The sequence below is a fragment of the Galleria mellonella genome, unplaced genomic scaffold, assembly GCF_026898425.1.
Source record: "Galleria mellonella isolate WM207_F2 unplaced genomic scaffold, CSIRO_AGI_GalMel_v1 utg1812, whole genome shotgun sequence".
Taxonomy (NCBI): domain Eukaryota; kingdom Metazoa; phylum Arthropoda; class Insecta; order Lepidoptera; family Pyralidae; genus Galleria; species Galleria mellonella.
Genome location: NW_026442022.1, coordinates 37,472 through 58,773, shown reverse-complemented (window position 1 = coordinate 58,773; position 21,302 = coordinate 37,472). Strand labels below are relative to the sequence as shown.

At 45.9% G+C, this 21,302-nt stretch overlaps 1 protein-coding gene across 5 annotated transcripts; it reads right to left on the bottom strand.

Moving 5' to 3' along the window:
* Positions 1-420: 420 nt before the first annotated feature.
* Positions 421-19,459, bottom strand: LOC113514023 (unconventional myosin-Ia-like). 5 transcript variants are annotated; one of them, XM_052893572.1, is made up of 19 exons: positions 19,193-19,459; positions 16,262-16,473; positions 16,068-16,183; positions 15,746-15,816; positions 15,370-15,435; positions 15,245-15,312; positions 14,562-14,625; positions 12,798-12,811; positions 12,107-12,191; positions 11,445-11,623; positions 10,819-10,966; positions 10,410-10,499; positions 10,107-10,315; positions 9,466-9,699; positions 9,266-9,393; positions 8,236-8,785; positions 8,025-8,162; positions 5,562-6,529; positions 421-4,778 (listed from the first exon to the last, which is right to left on the bottom strand). In XM_052893572.1, the coding sequence occupies exons 2-19, from the start codon at positions 16,376-16,378 to the stop codon at positions 4,622-4,624; spliced, it is 3,402 nt and encodes a 1,133-aa protein (XP_052749532.1). In that variant the 5' UTR covers positions 16,379-16,473; positions 19,193-19,459; the 3' UTR covers positions 421-4,621. The 5 variants fall into 5 exon arrangements, with proteins under 5 accessions (XP_052749532.1, XP_052749533.1, XP_052749531.1 ...); XM_052893573.1 differs by having other exon boundaries at positions 5,562-6,403; positions 6,482-6,529; positions 15,245-15,435; positions 19,193-19,458; XM_052893571.1 differs by having other exon boundaries at positions 15,245-15,435; positions 16,262-16,534.
* Between the last annotated feature and the right edge of the window lie 1,843 nt (positions 19,460-21,302).

The following is a 21,302-nucleotide window of genomic DNA, read 5'->3' as shown; positions in this document are numbered from 1 at the left end:
TAATAATTATTTTTGCGAGCAACATTGATACGATTCCCTGCCGTGTTGTTCTCGTAATAATTTTGTCTCTACTATCTTTTTGCAGAGCCAATATATTAATTGTTGGGGGGAAAGGGATTGTTAGTAACGGGGACTGAGAATCCCATTGCATCCCAACATACACAACCGGGTCGACCTCCTCGCGGTTCCCCCTGGAAACTATCATGGTTAAATCCTGATGGATTCATCATGATGGGCTAACTGGCCTGTTTTCATTCTCATCAATCACCCTTCACTGGTGCCCCGCCAGTGTATCCCGTTAGCGCAGGCGGGGTTGCCATACCATTTTCACCCATCAAAAAAAAAAAAATGCAATATGAGAAAAAAAAATCTATTAAATAATTTTTGAACTTGTGACGGAAGCAAAATGGAATGTGGTATAAATAAAAATCATTTACTTTTTTTTAGCTTTTATTAAAAACAATAAAACATTTCCCATAATTTACTTATAGTTAACGTAACTCTTTGTTCAACAGAAATGGGATATTGAGCATGTCCCTCGTAGCTCGCCTGTCGGCCGAACGTGAATGCTGAGCTTGCACTATGAAACATTCTCTTACATCCGATAATAATATAATAGCTATTCTTGAACGGCTCTCGCGCGCATTCTAACTCTAGTCGTGTTCTAATACACGAACGTGGAACAAGTTTAAAGTAAATCTTATTCATCCTAGGAATTGCTTACAAGTACAGGTAGTAAGTATTCTCGCGTGTGCGTGATGGGGCCACATCCGAAACTATAAGGAAAATAGTGAAACATGTTCATAGACGTATCAGGGCTGATATCGATAACAACAATAAAGGTATCTATAATAGGTTTCTGAATTTTTTTTTAACACAAAATAGAACCTGTTTATTTAAAATAAGAATTTGTTCAAAATGAACCAAACTAGTTTAGCCTTTTCAAAATACTTATTAATAGAATAATAATAATTAGGCCTTTATTCGGAACATTGATAAGAAATTTAATTTTTCAAAATTTAATAATAAAGTGTAATAACAATATATCTACAGCATTACCGTAGTTGGTGTATGTTCATGTAGGCATGTCGGTGTATGTTAAGGCCCAACTTTGTCGATTGTTTAAAATGATGGGTTTAACAAATTACAGAGTATGGAAGCTTAACACCACAGTCCTCGAAAATGGCAACGCATAAATGCATGGCAAGGACTATAACCATGATGCCCCCATGCTGTTCATGTCTATAGGGACGGTTGCTATTTTCCATCAGGTGGCCCGCTATTTCGTTTGCCATTTTAAGTATCATAAAAATAAAAACATGAAGCCGCCGTGAGTAAAACATCTCATCGAGTTCCATGACAGCCGCAACACGATCCAAAGGCACATTACGATACACGGCACAAGGACCTCAACTGATACGATATGTGGCATGACGTGACACGACAGCCGAGGCGCAGGCGGCGCACTGATAACAAACAGTGAGTGTAACAGCAAACAGAGCCTCTGTGAGGGGCGGCGCGGCGAGCTCGCCCCGCGTCCCACTGGCCCGGGCGGCGAGCTCGCCCCGCGACTCACTGGCCCGGGCGGCGAGCTCGCCCCGCGACTCACTGGCCCGGGCGGCGAGCTCGCCCCGCGACTCACTGGCCCGGGCGGCGAGCTCGCCCCGCGACTCACTGGCCCGGGCGGCGAGCTCGCCCCGCGTCTCATAGGCCTGGGCGGCGAGTTCGCCCCGCGACCCACTGGCCCGGGCGGCGAGCTCGCCCCGCGTCCCATTGTGCCGGGTGGCGAGCTCGCTCTGCATCCCACTGGCCCGGGCGGCGAGCTCGCCCCGCGTCCCACTAGCCCGGGCAACGAGCTCGCCCCGCGCGCCTATTTACAATCTATCATAATCGAGGATATCTAATGTACACAGTAAGTAGTTGGCACGTACACGTCACATCACTGCAGTCGCTACTGCACGCGACGAGCTTTGGCACTTTGTAGATTTGGCGATTCCGATGCGCACTTATCAATATGATTATTATTATCATCAGCTTGTCACTAAGATTTGCAAGTAATCGTACACGGCAGTGATGACGAACTCTACTCGATTTGTGCCGAGAGAGGAGACCGCGTAGTTTCATCGCCGTGCGAGGAAGTATCTACTTTATCAATTATTTTCTATTATATTTATATTGTGTAATTAATTTATTTTTAACAGACTTTCAAGTACATGCGTAGGTACGACGCTATATGCCGATACATTTAGATAATGACCGTGTTTTATTTTCTATTTGAGCCGATTATTGTCCATCGTCTGTATTGGCCGGCGAGCACCTAAACTTCTAAGGACAATAAGGAACATTCCAGAAGCTGCATCGTACCCGAATGCCATTCCGTTTGCATGTTAGCCCCGGTGCAGGATCACTCGCTACATACCATGTGAACGTTCAGTTCACTGTATACACACACACAGACACAGTCGGCATAGTAATGTGGTGCGAATACCGCTTTATGTAGCAAATGTATGCAGTGCTGCTGGGCTTTATGTATACTCATCTACTCGACTCGAAACATCTCCATCCGCAGTGTCCGTACTTACAAATATGATTATATAAAATACATTACTTACTCGCAATACAGCTACCACAATCAGAAGTAAGGCAAGTGCTTCAAGAAGTCAACAAATAGTTAGGCGAAGTACATAATGCAGGCACCTCTGTACCAAGACATCGGCTGGATAATCAAATAATGTCGTTCAACTTTGATTACCAAAATGTTGGAATAGCAATAACTCAGCATTGTGCGGTTTTTGGGTTCCATTATCAGAAAGGTATAAAGGAATCCTTATGGTGCTACTTTTTCCATCCGTCCGTCCGTCTGTCTGTCACAATGCTATATTTGAAATTGGAACAATGCTGGATATCGTTGGCCCACACGTATTGCAAAAGAAATAAGTATTTTTATTTCGCTTGCTTGACGGTCCAAAAGAGGTGCACAAAATTTTAAAATTATGCTTCTAGTCGCAAGCAAGGGAGAAAGTTTTATTTGTACATTCTAAAATCGTTTTTATATCGTGGAATTTTTATGTATGATCGAAAATGTGAGAAAGATCAGAAATAATTACAATTTATAAAAGTAGTATGTGAATATTACTAAAAAAAATGACGTCTCTAATTATTAGTTTTTGAGAAATTATCACAATTGTAACCCAAAATAAGAAATGTGAATAATAATAATAATAATTCATTAACTACTGTGTCTATTTAATGTAAAAACATAAACACCTACGAGTATATGTATATAAGATTATTTTATCTCATATCTATGTACGGAACGCCCGGCTTTATTTTTTTAAATATACATAGAGATACCGTCAGCGGTATTCCCCAGGTAAATATTAATCGTTTCATGCCGAATGTTTACTGTTAGGTAGCTAGTACATTGCAATTACATAAGAACAAATACAAAGAAAAAAAGCAGGAACGTGAAATATCATTTATAGATTCGAAATAGTGATCGCGTAGTAGCGGCACGTACGCGGAACTGTGCGAAGAGTGACGTCACTGGGCAGTATCAGCCACCCGCCTTACAGCACAGTGAAGTTTGCCCGCTCGCTCGCTGTCATTGCGGATACGTACGGAACGTACCTGAGGGATGGCGGATACAAAGTATGGCGCTGCGATATTAACCATGCAATGTGGACACGATGCGCGTGAACGACATACCAAGTTTGATATTTTTTCTATATGTCGAACACTTTATGTTTACGACAGACTAGCGACGTCTCCCGTACGATACTTATAAAATCTAAGAGTAAAGCTAGCGTAGGACGCGACGCGTGCTCACGCCGGCCCGCAGGCGGCACGCGCTCCTTCCACGCGGCACCATCCCTAACCACTATACCTCTACCTAGTTACTAGTACTATAGCGATCGATCACTTATATACTTATTAGTTACAAGCTATCATAAGACCCTAGGTTGGGGGTTGTCCCAGTATCGATAAGAACACGGCGGTGTGATGTCACGTGTCACTCACTCGGCGGCGAACAAACGCGCTGCCAATTTATATCTAACTACGAGTACGATCGGACCAGAGACGCGAGCGAACCTTACAATTATTACATTATGATCCGGGACATGACGCACAACTTACATGTTACAATGCGAGGGGAGAGCTGAACGAAAACTTCCCCGAGTGATACTAAAATTAGACTAATGTTAAGAGCGTTTACCAAAACGCAGCAACGTCAAAAATGTCCGTTATTTTTTAATTTTCTGATTGATCATTTAAAAGTGCTACTCTGCTAGTGAACGCGCAGGGTGCACAATACAATGTACCATTAATTTTTTTATTAATTTTATTACATATTTGGTTTTGGAAGTGTTGGAACTTTCATGCCATTGGAACCTTCTGCGCGATTGCCATTTTAATTTGTTATCAGTTCAGTTAACATCACTTTATAAATTATAAAAAATGGCCATACTTTTGTAAGCTTCCGCGGGAACACTCTCAGGTCCATCTTCTTCGTTCAGATCTCCCGGCGAAATAATATCTGCATGGTGGCTCGCTCATTTCTGGGGCAGGGGGCCACTTGTAACAGTAACAACGGGAAATTTATAACGACACGGCGCGGCCCTCACAGCAGCACGTCCATGCGGCTGCCGCGCCGCAGCAGGCGAGCGCCGCCGCTGGCCGCCAGCGCGGGCTCGGCCGCCAGCCCGGCGCCCTCGCCGCCGCCGCTCAGCACGTGGAACGACACCGTAACTGTCTGCTGCCCGAAGTTAGCCTCGAACCTGCGACGCAGCGCGCATCGGTCACCACAGATGGCCTTTATTTATTGGATGGTAGTGGAGTGCTAACCCATCTACGCTATTGGTATACGCTGGGGGGGCACCAGTGAGGGATGGTAGCTGAGGATGAGAGAAGGTCAGTTGGCCAATCGTTACGAATTCGACGAGAATTAACCACGATGGTTTCCAGTGAGCTAGCAATGAAACTTTTAAACCCCCCTTATTGCCGATCAGTCCTCTCTCCGGATGGCCGTCGACGATTAAGCTAATATTACTGTGTCAGCCACCTAGCCACCCCGCCTAGCGGCGTGTCTGAGCGCCTTTTCTGTTTTGAAGTTAGTTAGGTGGGTCACATTGCCGTATCTCTTTAACGGCCCGGTATCGTCTAGAAGAGCTTTAGAGCACCTCGTGAACACAAACGTGGGACCTTGTTTCTTTCTCCACAACACGATGTAAACGAAAGTAGTAAAGTAGTAAGTCCATCGAAATTTCAAACAATCAGGTCAGAGTTTATGTACTATAATTCGTATGGGTGGCGGTGCTGGGAAAGTTGTAGAAAAATCGGTAAAGCAGTTGGTACTATTAGAACTATTCAGGCCTCATAAGACAGTCGCCCTGCCCTATACTTTTTCAGTCTTCTATTGTTTAGTGAATTAGGCGATGTCACCGGTTCCGCCAAACGTGAATCAACGACACGGGCAGTAATAGAAAACGTGTTTATATTTGCGAGAGCCCGGGTTTCGGAGAGGCACGCGGGCTACATGGGGGTGTGCAGGGTATAGTTACTCGGTAGCGATGTTGACGTGCGGCGGCGCGCCGACCGCGTTCTGCACGACCAGGAAGAGCTTGGTGGCGAGCTCCAGCACGTGGCAGGTGCGCAGCATGAGGTCGCCGCGCCGCCGCCGCGCGCCCTCGCCGCCGAACAGGCAGCCGGGCGCGTCGGGCGCGTCGCGCGACGAGCACTGCGACAGCTCCTCCGCCGAGCTGTCCGGCGCGCCGCACGCGCGCACGTGCACCACCAGCACGTCGTCGGCGTGCGGCGACAGCGACAGGCGGTACACGGCGTGCGCGGGCACGCGGCGCTTGAGGCGCAGCGAGCGCGCGTCCAGCAGCAGCAGCGCGCCCGTCGACAGCACGGCCAGGCAGCGCGCCACGCGCCCGCTCGACCGCGCCACCTTGCCCACCACGTCCGCGAACACCACGTAGCGGTCGCCGGCCGCGCCCAGCCCGCGCCGCCACGCCGCCGACGCGCGCAGCCGCACGTAGTCGCCCACGAACGGGTGCGCCACGCTGCGCGCGTACGTCAGCTTGCGGTCCTTGAACAGCACGCTCGCGGTCACCTTCTCGCGCATGCGGTTGCGCGCGGTCTGGTCGAACGCGGCGCGGTACAGGCGGCAGCGCCAGCGGTGGTGCAGGCGGCGCAGCAGCGCGTCGGCGCGGCCGAGCAGGCGCGGCAGCGGGCACGGCGGCCAGGCGGCGCAGGCGGGCGACGCGTGGCGCGGCGGCAGGCGGCGCGCCAGCCCGCGCAGGTAGCGGCGCCGCGCCGCCGTGCACCACGCGCGCCACACCACGCCGCCCGCCCACGCCGCCGCGCCGGCGCGGCCCAGCGCCGCCACGCGTCGCCGCGCCTGCGCACAGTCGCGCCCATGTAGCACGCTCACATCCCCCGCCTCCGCCGCTAACGGGTACAGTGACGCCTCACCCACCTGCAACTGACGCTGCAGCGCTTGTCGCTCGGGCAACTCCCGCGTAGCCTGCACAGTAAAACGAGACTTTTTTTTCTGAATGTATTTGCTGTTGGCCATGAGTGGCCTTTACAGCTTCACCGAACGCGTATGCAGGAGCAAGTGCAGATGGCACTCGAAGCCCGCGAGAGGGGAGCGACAGAGGTGTCGACTCTTACTTATAGACTGCGGCATGCGCCTAAGGGCGTCAGAGTGACTCGGGCCTCGGCTTAGGCCACCGCACTTCGACCCCCGTCGAGGAACGGCGAAGGATCGGTATGTCGAAATGGATGGGAACTCTGAGTCGTTGGTGTGCGCTAGGGTGCAAACCTGATCGCGCGCGAACCGTGTGTCGCGTGGGATCTTCGTCCCCGCCGGCGGGGTCGGTGTGTGCGGTATGTGGGTGTATTTGCGAGGGCTCTCAGCGAAGATTTCGCGATAGGAAGGGAGGGGAGCGTGTTAGCTATAGTAATTGAATCGTCGGGGTCCAAGAGTGCATGCCTCGGGCGACGACATCGGGGAGTGACTTTCTCCAAGGGGGTTTGTATTTACCCCCTTTTACTATGAGTGGATTCGAGTGGGATTCGGCTAAGGCAAAGTAGCGTCGAAACGCTTGCTTCATGAACTGCCTCATCGTGGGTATTTTGAGGTAGCGATGTAGATTCGCGTTGCGCACTAACCACGGGGCGCCCGTGACCCGTCGCAAGAATTTATTTTGTACCACCTGAAGGGGGCGTAGCAACGAAGAGAGGGCATGGTCGAAGACGACGCTGGCGTACGTCATCACCGGTCTGATGCATGGTTTGTAAAGCGTTAGTTTCGCGTTAAGCGAAAGTAAGCGCAGCCAGCTTATTGATGAAGAGATGAAGACGTCCCAATATAAAATTGGCCAAGTCTCGAACGCGCTTAAGATGAGATGCGAAGTTCAACTTGGAATCTAAGGTTACTCTATATTTGGCTTCGTCTGTCCAAGGGACGGGCGTGCCAAAAAAAGGGCAATTTGCACTCGGGGCTGACGCGGGATATCGTTGGTATACAACAAGAAGAGGGTGGGAGAGGACGGCGCCGGTCTCTCCCGGGCGCCGGGCGCGCGCTGGAGCGCACGCCGTTGACACAATAGCGATATGACCTATTCAACAAGAAGGTCCGTATGATGTGCACGAGCCTGTCTGACATTCTTATCTTGTGCAGCTTGTATATCAAACCGCTGTGGCATTGGAAATCGCCGCATTGATCGCTACTGATAGTAGCAGAATAGATTCTGCCAGACTTAAGGAGCCTGTTGGTGATTCCGTAGGTACCGGGTGCCTTACGGCTGGGAATTCCTTTGATGAGCGCTCGCACCTCGTCCAGAGTCACGGGGGAGAGCTTCTACTGGGGGGATCAAACAGGATCCACTTCGTCTCGGATTCCACCTTTTTTAGGTGACCGTCCGGATCCGGAAGGGTGCTCGGCGTACATGGTGCCTCAAGGCTGTCTGCTAGCGGAACATAATGGAATTAGAAGAGGAGGGCGGGGCACGCACCCGGTAGGCGCGCCAGGCGCGGGCGAGCACGCGCTGCGCGCGCAGGCGGCGGCGCGCGGCGTGGCGCCGCCACGCGCGCTGCAGCGCCGCCGCCAGCCGCGCCACGCGCGCCGCGCGCAGCGCCTCCAGCTCCCACACCTGCGACACACGCCGCGCTGTAGTGCACAGTGGCCTCGCCCGGGCTCGCACGTGCCGCACGTCCCGCACTCACCGTCCGGGGGCTGCGAATGAACACCTTGGTGCGCCCGTACGCGAACTCGGCGCTGGGGATGGGCAGCGAGCGCAGCAGCGCGCGCGCCGCCCGCACGGGGTCGTCGTGGCCGCGCGGCGCGCCGGGCCCGGCCAGCAGCCCGTAGCGCGCCAGCAGCGCGCGCGCGCACATGCTCTCGCACCAGCCGGCGCGGCGCAGCAGCGCCATGTCCATGATGCCCTGCGAGCGCAGCTGGTGGCGCAGCAGCGGCGCGTCGAAGCGCTGCGGGCGCAGCAGCGGGTCGGGCCGCAGGCAGCGCACGAGGCGCGGCGCGGCCGGCAGGCGGCGCACGAGCGCGGCCACGAGCGCGCGCTGCCGGCACGCGAGCGCGGCGGGCCGGCGCGGCGAGCCGGCGGCCGGCGCGGGCGGCGCGGCCGGCGCGAACAGCGCCGCCAGCAGCGGCTCGCGCGCCGCGCCCAGCGCCGCCGCGCAGCGCCGGCACACGGCGTCGCGGTTGCGCTGCACGATGCCGCGCGCGCTGTACGTCACCGGCCCGCCGAAGTGCACGATCCTTCGCGCGAGACCACCGCGTCACGACCATGATACGACACGACACAGACGAGCGATCGGCGGTGCCGACCGTCTCGGCCGAGGATCGTAATCATAACATTTACAATTGTCAAAATATATCACGTTTTAAATTGTTAAAATATATTTACACGTGGGTATAAATATATTTTAACAATTTAAATGGTGGCATTTTGTTTTTAAAATACTTAGAATTGAATAAAAATGTATTATTTGACAAAAACACAAAAACAAGATACAAAGGGCCCCGCACTAGGTGAACCTGTATCGTAGGCATCCGACAAAAATTAACAAGTCATAATTTGTTATAATAAAAAGTACGCATAAATACCGATACCGAAACTGCGATAATCCGATTGACTAGGTTTCATCGTCACCTACCAATCTTCCTCCTTGCCCGTGTTGAGTGCGACACGATAAGTAAATGTATATATAATAATAAAAAAAATGGTGGTGCGGTTACTGGAAGTGGTCGGGCGGCACGACGTGCAGGCGCGGGTGGCGGCGGCGCTGCAGCCGCTGCAGGAAGGCGGCGTCGCTGGCGCGCCGCACCGTGCAGTCGCGCAGCACGCCCAGCACGCTGTCCGGGCCCTGCGGCAGGAGCGGCGCGGTCAGCGGGGCGACGAGCGGCGACGGGGCGGGGCGGGGCGGGGTGGCACTCACCGCGTCCAGCAGGTCGGCGTGCAGCTCGTGGTCGTGGTAGGGCAGCGGCTGCCACGCGAGCCCCTCGCGCGCGTACTCCTCCTGCTCGCGGCGCAGCGTGGCGCCGGTCACGGCCGCCTGCACGCGCTCCGCCGCGTAGTTCACGAGCAGCCGCTCGAGCCCGTTGTACGCCAGCGACTCGAACCCGTACACGTCCAGGATGCCCAGCGTGCATCGCTTGCCCGCCTCGGCCGGCTGCTCGCGCCGTATAAATATTCACACTTACAACTTACACGTTCAGAACTAACGGATACGGTAGTACGACGAGGGCGTACGTGACAGGGGCGCCGGCTTCTAAAAAAATTTCGTGAGTGCCCAAACTCTTTTGATAACTATGTCATCATTCCAGCTGAAAGACGAAGACTGCATGCTGGACAAGCAAACGCGACTTAAACAACAGATAACGAGATGAAGACTATTTATTTGTTTAGCCGTTATTTACTTCTCGTGGCTCTACTGGAACCACTGAGCGCCCACGGTGTCGGCGCCCCTGGCACACGAATGCAAATTATGTAAATTATGCTGACGACTCGATGATTTGCTAATTTTAAACTTAATAATCCAATTTTTGTCGGCGGCGTCCCGTCGGCGACCGCGCGTACCTTAATGGCGTCGTTGACGGCGGTGATGAGCCACGTGAACAGCCGTGAGTACAGCGCGCACAGCAGCCGGTCGCGCAGCGCCGCCGCCCACTCCGCGCAGCTCTCCGCCTCCGCCTCCGCCTCCGCTTCCGCCTCGCCCTCCGCCGCCGCCCGCGCGCCCGCCTCCGCCTCCTCCCACTCGTACTCGTGCTCGGGGACGCCCTCCGATTCTGCGTATATAAATTTTCAATTTAATGAAATAATACTAAGCGAACGATTTTATTGAGTACGTATAAATTTGAAAGCGTTCGCTGGGAGACTAACCTGCGCGGGCCGGCGAGGGCGGCGCGGCTTGCAGCGCGGCCGCCAGCGCGGCCGCCTCCACGCCCACCAGCGCGCACGCCTCCGTCAGCTCTGCACCATGGAAACGTACACCGAGTATTACAAGTTCCTCGAGTATATAGTCACATGTCATCATCATTACATCAGCTTTTAACTGTCCACTGCTGAACATAAGCTTCCCCCTAGGGATTTGCTAGTAATTACCACGTTTGGCGGGCGAAATGGTAACCGCAGTTAGGTTTTGGAAATGTTTTAAAGCGAGGACGCAGTCGCAAACATCCGGGTGTTTTTGCTGAAACACATCGAATTGGGAATAAAGGAACTCTATCGTGAAGGTCGTCGTCGTCGAAAATACTGAAGTAGTACTCGTATACGACGGTGGTGTACCGACCGTAGGGCTGGTGCAGGCGCGCGCCGATGCTGCCGTCGATGTTGTGCTGCGGCTCGAAGCGCACGTTGCCCAGCTTGAGCACGAACGCGAGCACGCGCAGCACGGCGCCGCACTCGCCGCCGCCGAATCCCAGCGTCGCCATCGCCGCCTGCCGCCGCGGACCGAGCACACGCTTTATCTCACCAAAATATCTCTCCGAAGGAATAAATCTTGCGCCGTGTGTAACTTTTTTTAACTTGTTCTTATTATTAAAACTTAAGTTATATGAACTCGAAATAATTGTCGTTATTTACGTCATTACGGTAAGTTTCAATATTTTTCCTGGATGAACGTGAGTTATAAACGATAGAAATTATAAAATTTAGATGCTAGCTCGACTGCACCGCTGCTAGCGATATGAACGATGATGACGACTCGAAGCAGAACGTCCGATTCTCACGGGATTGGTCTTTGCGAATAGTCTTCGAATCGATACTACTCGATAACCGATACTGCTACTACAACATAATTGTAAGTCGCGGCAGAGGGACGAGGAACCCGGAACACGAAGGGCATTTTTGTCAATCGGGATGGATGAGTGAGGAGCTTAACTCTCCGATCCGTCGTCGGTTGGGCGTGGAGCTCACCTTGGTGAAGGCGAAGTGGTCGGTGTCGGCGTGCGGGGCGCGCGGGCCGGGCGGCGGCGGCGCGGGCGGCGCGGGCGGCGGGCGGCGCGGCGACGAGGCCGGCGGCTCCGCGCCGCCGCCGCCGCCGCCGCCGCGCAGGATGCGGTACTGCTCCCACGACCGCTGCAGCTTCAGCCGCTCTGCACACACGGGGCGAACAACTAACATTCTTCTCGTGCATTTTATGACATAATTCACAATAGGTTCTTTATTATTCAAGCGCATGCGCGCTTGTGTGTGTGTGTGTGTGTGTGTGTGTGTGTGTGTGTGTGTGTGTGTGTGTGTGTGTGTGTGTGTGTGTGTGTGTGTGTGTGCGCGCGCGCGTCTGTGTATGCGTGTGTGCGCGTGTGTGTGCGTGTGTGTGTGCGTGTGTGTGCGCGTGTGTGAGCGCGCGTGTGCGTTCGTGTATGCGTGCGCGTGTGTGCGCGTGTGTGTGTGTGATGGTGCGCGTGTGTGTGTGTGATGGTGCGCGTGTGTGTGTGTGATGGTGCGCAAGTGTGTGTGATGGTGCGCGTGTGTGTGTGATGGTGCGCGTGTGTGTGTTGGAGCGCGCGTGTTGGGACGGCGCACGCGTGCGGTGTGCGGTGTGCGGTGTGCGAGGTGGAAGGCCGGGAGGCACTCACTGAGCAGCGAGACGTCCGCGCCGGCCAGCAGCTGGTACAGCACGTGGAAGTTCCGCTCGCCGGCCGCCGCGCCGCACACGCGCTCCTGCACACACGCACTGCGCTCTACTACCGGCTGCACCACCACCACCACCACCACTACCACTACCACTACCTACTACATATCTACACCGCCGAAATACTAGATGGAAGCTTTGTATACAAGTCATTTACATGGGTATCTCTATCTGTCTCGTGTCTCTGCTGCGATATAGCAGCAGCTATACTATTCTGCATGAGCTTGTTTCGGATTGAAAGGTGGAACATAATGGGGAACTCGTAGGGCATGAAGACACAACACCTTAAGACTTCGAGATTGGCAACGCACGAGCACCATGCACGTCAGGGTGCTTTTCATGCTTCAGACGATGGTTCTTAATCAAGTAGATCGTAAATTACACTCAGCTTATGGAATTAGCTCCCAGCCGCGATTTTTCCAAGAGACTACAGAATGGGGTTCTTCAAAAGGGGGGGTAAAGAGGTTTCTTTAGGGTCAGCAACGCGCATGTAATACCCCTGGTATTGCAGGCGTTCATAGGCTACGGTAACCACTTACCATCAGATGGGCCGTATGCTTGTTTACCACCTCAGCAGTATAAAAAAATTGATTGTTTATATGTACATAAATAAGGATTCTTATCTGTTACGTTACCTTTTCCAGGAGGTCTGCGTGCGCATATAAATTTATTTTATATATTTATTTAATATTTTACTGAATTAGATGTTGCTTTACGAAAGTTCATATCGCCAGTTAGCCGATTAGAATGATTTTGTTTAGTTCCGCTACCATTAGTATGTGTGCGAGTGCCACCACTGCAACATCGACCACTACTATATATATATTCTTTATAAGGTGGTGGTCAATCTTTCGGAGCCTAGTGTTAGCCAAACTGCAATAATTACTAATAGCATCCGTAATCCGTGTGGTCCCGGCATAGAATACGCCACCCCTTCCTTCTCCGTGGGTGTCGTAAGAGACGACTAACAGAGGGCGAGTGATAGGCAGTAGTGTTTATTTTAAAACATCACCAAAGTCTAACCGCGGTTACCAATCCGCTTGCAAAGCGTGACAAATACTAGCAAACCCCCCCCCCCCCCCAATGAAGGCTTATGTTCAGCAGTGGATAGTTAACGGCCGATATAATAATAATAATTACTAATAGCAGCGGAATTAAACAAAATTATTCTAGTCGATTAAATTTGTTTAAGTTATAAATTGCTCTTTATGAATGTAGAGGTATTTCAATAATAAATCACAAATATTTAATGGTTGCCTCAACACTTTACTAAAACCTGATAAAATAATTGAAGAACCTTGTTATATATTTATATTATTTTAAACGGTGACTGTTTATTATTACGCTGATTCTTCTCAGCAGATAACATTCCTGACCCAGCAATAGTTACATGAAAAACCGGTCGTCGAGGTTCGTACATAAAATGGTCTGTAAATAAACTTTTGTTGACAAAATGTTTTCTTTGTTGAAAAAAATATTTGAATATATATGTTATGTAGATATACATAGAATATTTATATCTATGTATTCATTTATTTCTATATGTGCAAAGTTACTTTTAAAATGTTGACACTTTTGTCATTTTACTAATTTATATAGTATTTTTTTTTATTGCCCAAGTTATCGAAATAATTATATAAATAACATTTAATTTTGTAATGAGCGCGTGTACTGATGGTCACATTCAATTTGGTATCGATATTTTCGACGTAAGTGGCGTATCTTGAAACAAGTCATGCTCGCTTTAATGTCCAGATTGGTGGCGGCGTGATGGGAAGGATCGATGGCCGCCCTACAATATGGTTGAATACAATGATGGCTGACTCATACTTTGTCATACTCGTGAACAACGTACAGGTGCTACTATTAAGGACTGGTCTGTTCAAGAACACTGATTGATTGTAGCTTTGTACCTTATTATTTTCTATCTTTTTATCAATACAAACTTTGTGATAGTCACTTTATCCATTCATATTCATCTGTCGTACACTTAATTCTTATTAAAAAAAAGCAACAGCTTTGTTTTTGCCTGTTCTTCTCAGCTGACATTACAATATATGGCTCGGCTAATATGGAATATACATGTGATAGCTGCCAGTATGTTATTACAATGATTTCTTATTTTGGCCTACGACTGCGTTCCAAAATAATTACGTTTTTAGAAATTATACAGTAATTTCTCGATTTCTAAAAAATAGAAACATTATTTTATTATAATTTTTAATAAACCTTTATAAAATGTAATTACGAACTTTTAATTTATCCGTAAACCAAATGAACGAAGATTTGTTTACAATCTTTGTTTACATGTCGAGGAAAGGTATTCCTCGACACGTAAACAAAAATTATTTTTAAATTCTTAAAATTTTGAATTTCAATTTAGTTGAATATGTACTCACAATGTGTGATGTGTCCTCCGACCGGGTCGCCTTTGAAGTCGAATTCTATGTCTAACAGTTTTCCCTGCAATGAGATGGACACTAAAGTACCGCTCATATATTTGCCACGACGAGGCGGACCGCGCTCGCGTGGCTGTCACCTTACTGACTAGAGGCGACGGAAGTCGAGTCGAGTCGGTTGCTATTTTCCACTCTCGGTTAGGCTACCTACTCATGGCTTGTTTGCCATTTCAAGTTGAAAAAATATATATACTATATTTTACATATATATATATATATATATATAAATTTGTTTTACCCGCGACATCCTGTGCGCGTTACAGTCATTAGGTATCCTCCTACAATTGAAAGGAGAGGACATGTTCTATGAGTATATTAAAGTGGCATTCGACCGAGGGAGTGAGCACTAGTTCCTGTTATACTTTTTTAATTGTTGTTTAGTATAAACGTAACCGAGAGTATCTTAGGAGCGTTATTCCATTCTGCACTCCTCTTTTCGTCGCCGCACTAGCAGTCAAAGGAAGTGCCCCAGTGTGTAGCGCTTCATGCAAGGAACTTCATGAAATGTTTGACCGATCTTCTACGCGAAGCGACCAATAGCAGCGAATGTATGCCACTCAACGTACAGACGCTCTATCGCCGATGACTGGCAAGCGAAGATAGAAGATAAGAGATGAACTCACAAATCGGCTGGCGTTGTGGTTGCGCGCGGTGGCAGCGTTGCCGAAGGCCTCGAGCAGCGTGCCGGCGGCGGCGAGCGCGGCGCCGGCGCCGCCGCCGTCCGGCGCGCCGCCGCCGGCCGCGCCGGGCCCCGCCAGCACCGCGCACTGCAGGCACACGCGCGCCGCCTCCGTCTTCCCGGCGCCGCTCTCGCCTGCAACACGCGAAAACAACATGTTCAAACGAGTCGTGTCTCACACCGACTGATTCATTTCAAAAGTAGTCGTCGTAATCTCGACAGTGCGAATCATAATCGGTCGTTTGTTACTTAACCAGTTTGAAAAAATATTTCTATATCTGAAAGGATATACTTACATATTGGTTAAAATTTGGTTCAGTGGCTTAATTTTTAAATAATAATAACTGGTTTTGCTATTATAATTACAGTTGAATCGAGCGAGTCCTACCGATGTTGACTTTGCTAATAACGCAAATTATGAATATGTAGTATATGAGTTCATTACCTGTTATAACGATGCACTGACTTTCATTCCTATCACGAACCCAGCGGTAAGCGGTGGCCGTGATGGCATATCTGAAATTAAATATATAGGTATTTTTAAAGTTTATAACTGCAGGCATACGATGGAGTCTCCATTTGACGACCGTGTCGCCGGCGAGTTGTTCAATTTCAGATCGGGAGCCCTCACACGGTTTCCTCAATGGTAAAACGGGTACCGAGCCAAACCATTGAGATTTCGTCTTGGTTTCGAAAATTGAATGTGAAACAGTGTGGGACTCATACAGGAGAGACCACCAGAGCGGTCCAGAGCGGTGGATACTAACAAGTGCGGCGGCAGTTGATAGGGCGGACGCGCGAGGTACGCGCGCACCAGCTCGGCCGAGTACAGCGGCAGCGGCCGGCACGGGTTCACCGACACCAGGGCGTTCCCCACGTACGTCTGCAACACGCACACACACCATGTAGAGCGACACGACCGCCGGCCTCACAGCGCCGGTGCGGACACAAGTAAACCTACATATATAATGTCCCGCTTGTAGCGCACGTGCAGGTTGTGCAGGAAGGTGTCCTCGGTGAGCGGCGCCAGCAGCACGGCGTCGGGCTGGCCGTGCGCGGGCGCCGCCTCGCCGTCCATGGCGGCCGCGCCGGTCACCGCGCGCCGCCGCCGGCCGCGCCGCTCGCGCCGCCCGCGCTGCGTCCGCGCATGTCGCCGCCGCTCTGGATGCGCGCCTGCCCCACACGATACACGCGCCAATCAGCGATCCACTCAATCAGACCATTTATAGTGTAACTGCAGGGTGAAAGGGACAGGTTGGCCGAAACGAAAACAGTTTCAGATGAATGATCTGAATCACATAGCAAATTATTTTACCACCGGAAATGCACCACAGCCATATAATTAATGATTTTTAGTTTTTAAGCCGCACAATGTATTTGAAATTTTAAGATCCACATGACACGTGAACCCAAAAACATGTGCTCAATAGAGTGTACTGTTACACTTCTAGCATATAGACATATTATTGCTGACTAGCAATATGCTTAGAGTATCTTACACAGCTGATTCCGTGCGCCGCAGTGAGATTTTAATATTTGTATTACATTACTGTTTTTTTGCATTTCATTGTTTTTCATTATATAATATTATTATTTCTTTATATTCTGACATAATATTATAGACAACATAATTTTAAATGAAAATAATGAGTAAAAAATTTTTTGTATACCAATTTTGTTTTTGATTAAATTTTGCAATTATTTAATGTAGATTTTTAGGTGTTCTTAATTTTTCTCGTTAGTTAGATATAGGATCTTTTAATACATTTAAAATATTACCAAATACAGGATGTAAATATACAGGAGTTCAAATTAAGATGGGTGTTCACCAGGGATCTATTTTACACCCATTTTTGTTTTTAATTTACATAAATGACTTCCTTTGTTGGTAGAGAAAATAGCAGATGTAATTTTATTTGCTCACGATACTTCCTTAATATTTAAAATTAGATGACAGACTAAAAAGTTGAACGAAACAATTGGAGCTCTTTCTACTGTCCTAAAATTGTTTATTGCTAATATTTTATTTTTTATTAAATATTCCAAGTTACTGGATTCCTATGTAATTTTACCATATGCATCATATTTTTAGGTACCACAATACTCTAAATTGCATAAGGGCACCCATATTTCCAAATTAACTGATAAACTTGCTTGCATATGCAGTTAAAAGTATTAAGTAATTAAGGGATGTAGCAACTGCTAAACTTGTTCATTTTAACAATTTTTATTGCATTATGTCATATAGAATAGTGTTTTGGAGTAAAGTAGCTAACATAAATACAATATTCATTATTAAATAAAAATTTATTTTACAAAAGAGGACCATCCACTCTATTTATGGCATGGGTTCAATGCAGTCAGTATGAGAATGTTTTAAAGAATTAGAATAAAGAAGTTATAAAAAATATTCTCACAGTTGCTTCCCAATACATTTACGAGAATATTATGTATGAAAGGAAAAATTATTACCACTTTTAAAAAAAATTGTAATTGTACTAATAATTAATTAATATTGCTTACGAAATAATTATAAATTAACATTATCTAAATCCTGTTTAACTGAGAGGTTAGTGATTCTTTCCATAAGAACTGCTAAGATTTTATAACAACTACCAGGCCCTGTTCTGAATTTTCCTAAAAAAAGGTTTAAATCTTAACTTAAACTTTTAACTTAAAGGTTTAAAACATATATAAATAAATATATAACTCAACTGTCAATTGTATTGTAAAATCTTTTTATTTAAGCTTTGAAAGCATGAAAGGTCTGCGCTATTCTAGTGTCACTTGGGAGGGATTTCCACAGTCTAGCAACTTGCAACTTTAAAGGATTTGGAAATTTGAAATTATATGCCTCTCCCTATTTTTGGCAGATGGGTTGGCATCCATAGTTAAATGTTGACAATATTTTAAGAGGGACTCTGCTGGCCACCCTTCAACCATTAAGTTCCTTTAATGGCCTCTTACAACACCAGAACTGCATGGCAAGTTCATAATAAGTTGCAGTTAACAAATTTATTTTCTATTGATAGCATACAATTATTGTTTTAGTTTTTTATTTTCTTTTAATTTCTTCTATAATTGGCCTACTTTAACAAAAATCCTATGCTATTTGGCATTTTGTATTCACTCAATAACATTAGAAATTCAACTTTTATGTAAAAAATGGAGATTCTTGCCCATTCTCCTCAGTCAAAAATTGTAGTCTGAGCAAAATGTATAAAGTTTTTTCATATAATGATTCAAAAATATTTCTATTCTATTTTAAACAAATTTTATATTCATACATTATATCAATCAATCATCTTTATTCATTTACATCTGCTACATATTCTTATGGTAAGTCACTTTATAATTTATAAGTAGTAAAAGACACCTTAGATAAAATTCAATTGACTTGGATAATTTAGTGCATCACTAGAAGATGGTATTTTTCAATATATAACTATGCTGCTTGCATATAAACTAAACTGAACAAACAATCAATGTATATAATGCATGACAAAATTAATTTATGTATAAATTATGATTGTTTATGTGTACATTATGAGAAACATTACAGTGGAAATAATTAGATGGACAACTGGAAAATATTTTTTGTTACAATATTGAGGTAAATAATGAAAAACATTATGTAGTGACGATAATATGTAGAATAAAACTATTAATATCAAATAAAATACTACAGCAGTAAATACTACAAAATCGTCTCAATTATTAGTAAAAGATTATAGTAAAGTTTATTACCATTAAGGTGATTTAGAACGTAATTTGATATGTTTAATTTACAATAAAATAGAAATCAAATTGTTATTAGTTAAATTGTAGATTGTCGAGTGTCACAGCACAGCACAGGCGCCTTACCTAATTAATAATCGTAACACAGCCTCACCTCAAAAGAGACCAATATCACATCCAAATGGCAGTAAAGCAGAATTCATAAATTGGTCTTCATTGCTAAATACTGGTAAATTTGCAAAATGCTAATTTGCCTATTTTAAAGTTTGAATTATTTTTCTCTATTACATTTGATTCTACCTATAAGGGAGGCAATTCTATTTTGATTTATTTGACACATTTGACAATTGACAATGACAGTTTACATTTTTTTTTTTTAATTTTTAAGACTTTGGCTAGCACACCATATGCATTCTATTTAGATATCTATGCAATTAAGAAGACAGCCATAGATAGGTATCTAAATAGATAAAAGAATTCATATAGATATATAAAATTTATTTACAAATTCCTTAGTACACAATAGCTTCAATATTAAATCACAAACTATTTTATTTATGTCATTATTAATAGTAATATTAGCGGTATAAGTATATGTAAATTTAGTTAAGTTTCATGGGTATATTTAAAAAAGTAACCTGTCTCTAAATAAAACATTCAATTTCATATCAAAGCAGAATCTTTATTGTAAGTATCAATATAAACTCGTTGTTTCATAGATTGAAGTCAAGAATATTAAAATTTTAGGTAATTGTTACCTACCTTTATACAGTGACTTAACGAAATTATTAATTTAAAATATAACATTAAAAGATAGGTTTAAAGAAATGGTATCCATTATCCAACATAACACAAATTGTTTCCCTACACATTATTGTATGCAGAAACCCTCAGTATGTCTATGACTTAATCCATCTAGCAATTAAGTATCAATCAATTGGATTTGGAATCGATGGCGAACTATTTGACTAGTTTGAAAGAGGGAATGAATTACATTATTAATATTCATTTATTTTTTGGATATTTTCATGACTTTAAATGGTTACATAAAGATATTTTCCAGTTCCGTCAATATAAAGATGATGTCAAGCCTTAATTAGCATAGTGAATATCTACCTACGTTTGAAATAGTACGTTTGAAGTAATGTATTTATTATTATTTAGCTTATTTTCTTGCTAAGAACTATGATTTAAAGTTGAATGTATAATTCTTGTTTTAATGGGTAGGTACCTAGTAAATATTTACATTATTAATAAATAAATAGGTATTTCCAAAGTTACCTATTTACTAAGAATGGAAGCGATAAATTGCAGAGTAAAATGCAAAAGACAGAAAACAAGAAAGTGTCTTGACAAATTAAGAAAAAGATCACGACATTGTACTAACATTATCAATCAAGTCGCATCACGTCTACAAAGCCCAAAAAAAACTAAAATATCTGAACTCTCTTTATCTACATTCACTAATGTTATTCGTTCTAAACCTATAACTAGACGTAATATCCAGTCTGAATCAAATAATCAGCAAAATCTAAATAACCTAATCGTAACTTGCACTAAAAACTCTGCTTTGAATCAAAAGTGTAGAACAAGAGTGACACAAGAAACCGAACTTGATACCGGCATTACAGATAGATCAATATGTAATGCATTAATTAAAGATTTTAAACAATGTAACTATAGAGAAAAAATCAGACTGAAAACTGGAAAAGATAAATCTCCTGAAAGTTATAATATTTTATTTAGTCCTGTTGAAGTTGATATTAAGGAACAAATGGTGAGTGGTGATACTACTTCACCACAAACAAATATTACCAGAGATACAATAGCAGAGGATAGGCACCACCTTTATGAAAAAATTATGGAAGAAATCCCTATTTACTTACGAACTAATGTACCCAGCTTATTCAAAGTTGATGTCATGGCAAATACACAATCACATATGCGAAAATTGTATACACGCTCTATAAAAAAATTTGACTGTGATATTTTTCAAGATAAAAGAGAAGAAAATAACAGTAATAATAAATACAGTGATATGTCTCACAAACTAGAAAACACATTAATCGAAAATCCGCTTGAATATATAACATATGGAAATGCTTGGCAAAAAAATGTGCATGATAAATTGGAGATTACAGCTTCTGCAACTACTAAAATATCAAAGTCTCCTTGTATGTCTTTTACAACTGCCAGCTGTCAGCCATCACGTATGCTGTCTCCGATTCATATAACACCAGATCACAATTTCTTCCCACACAAGT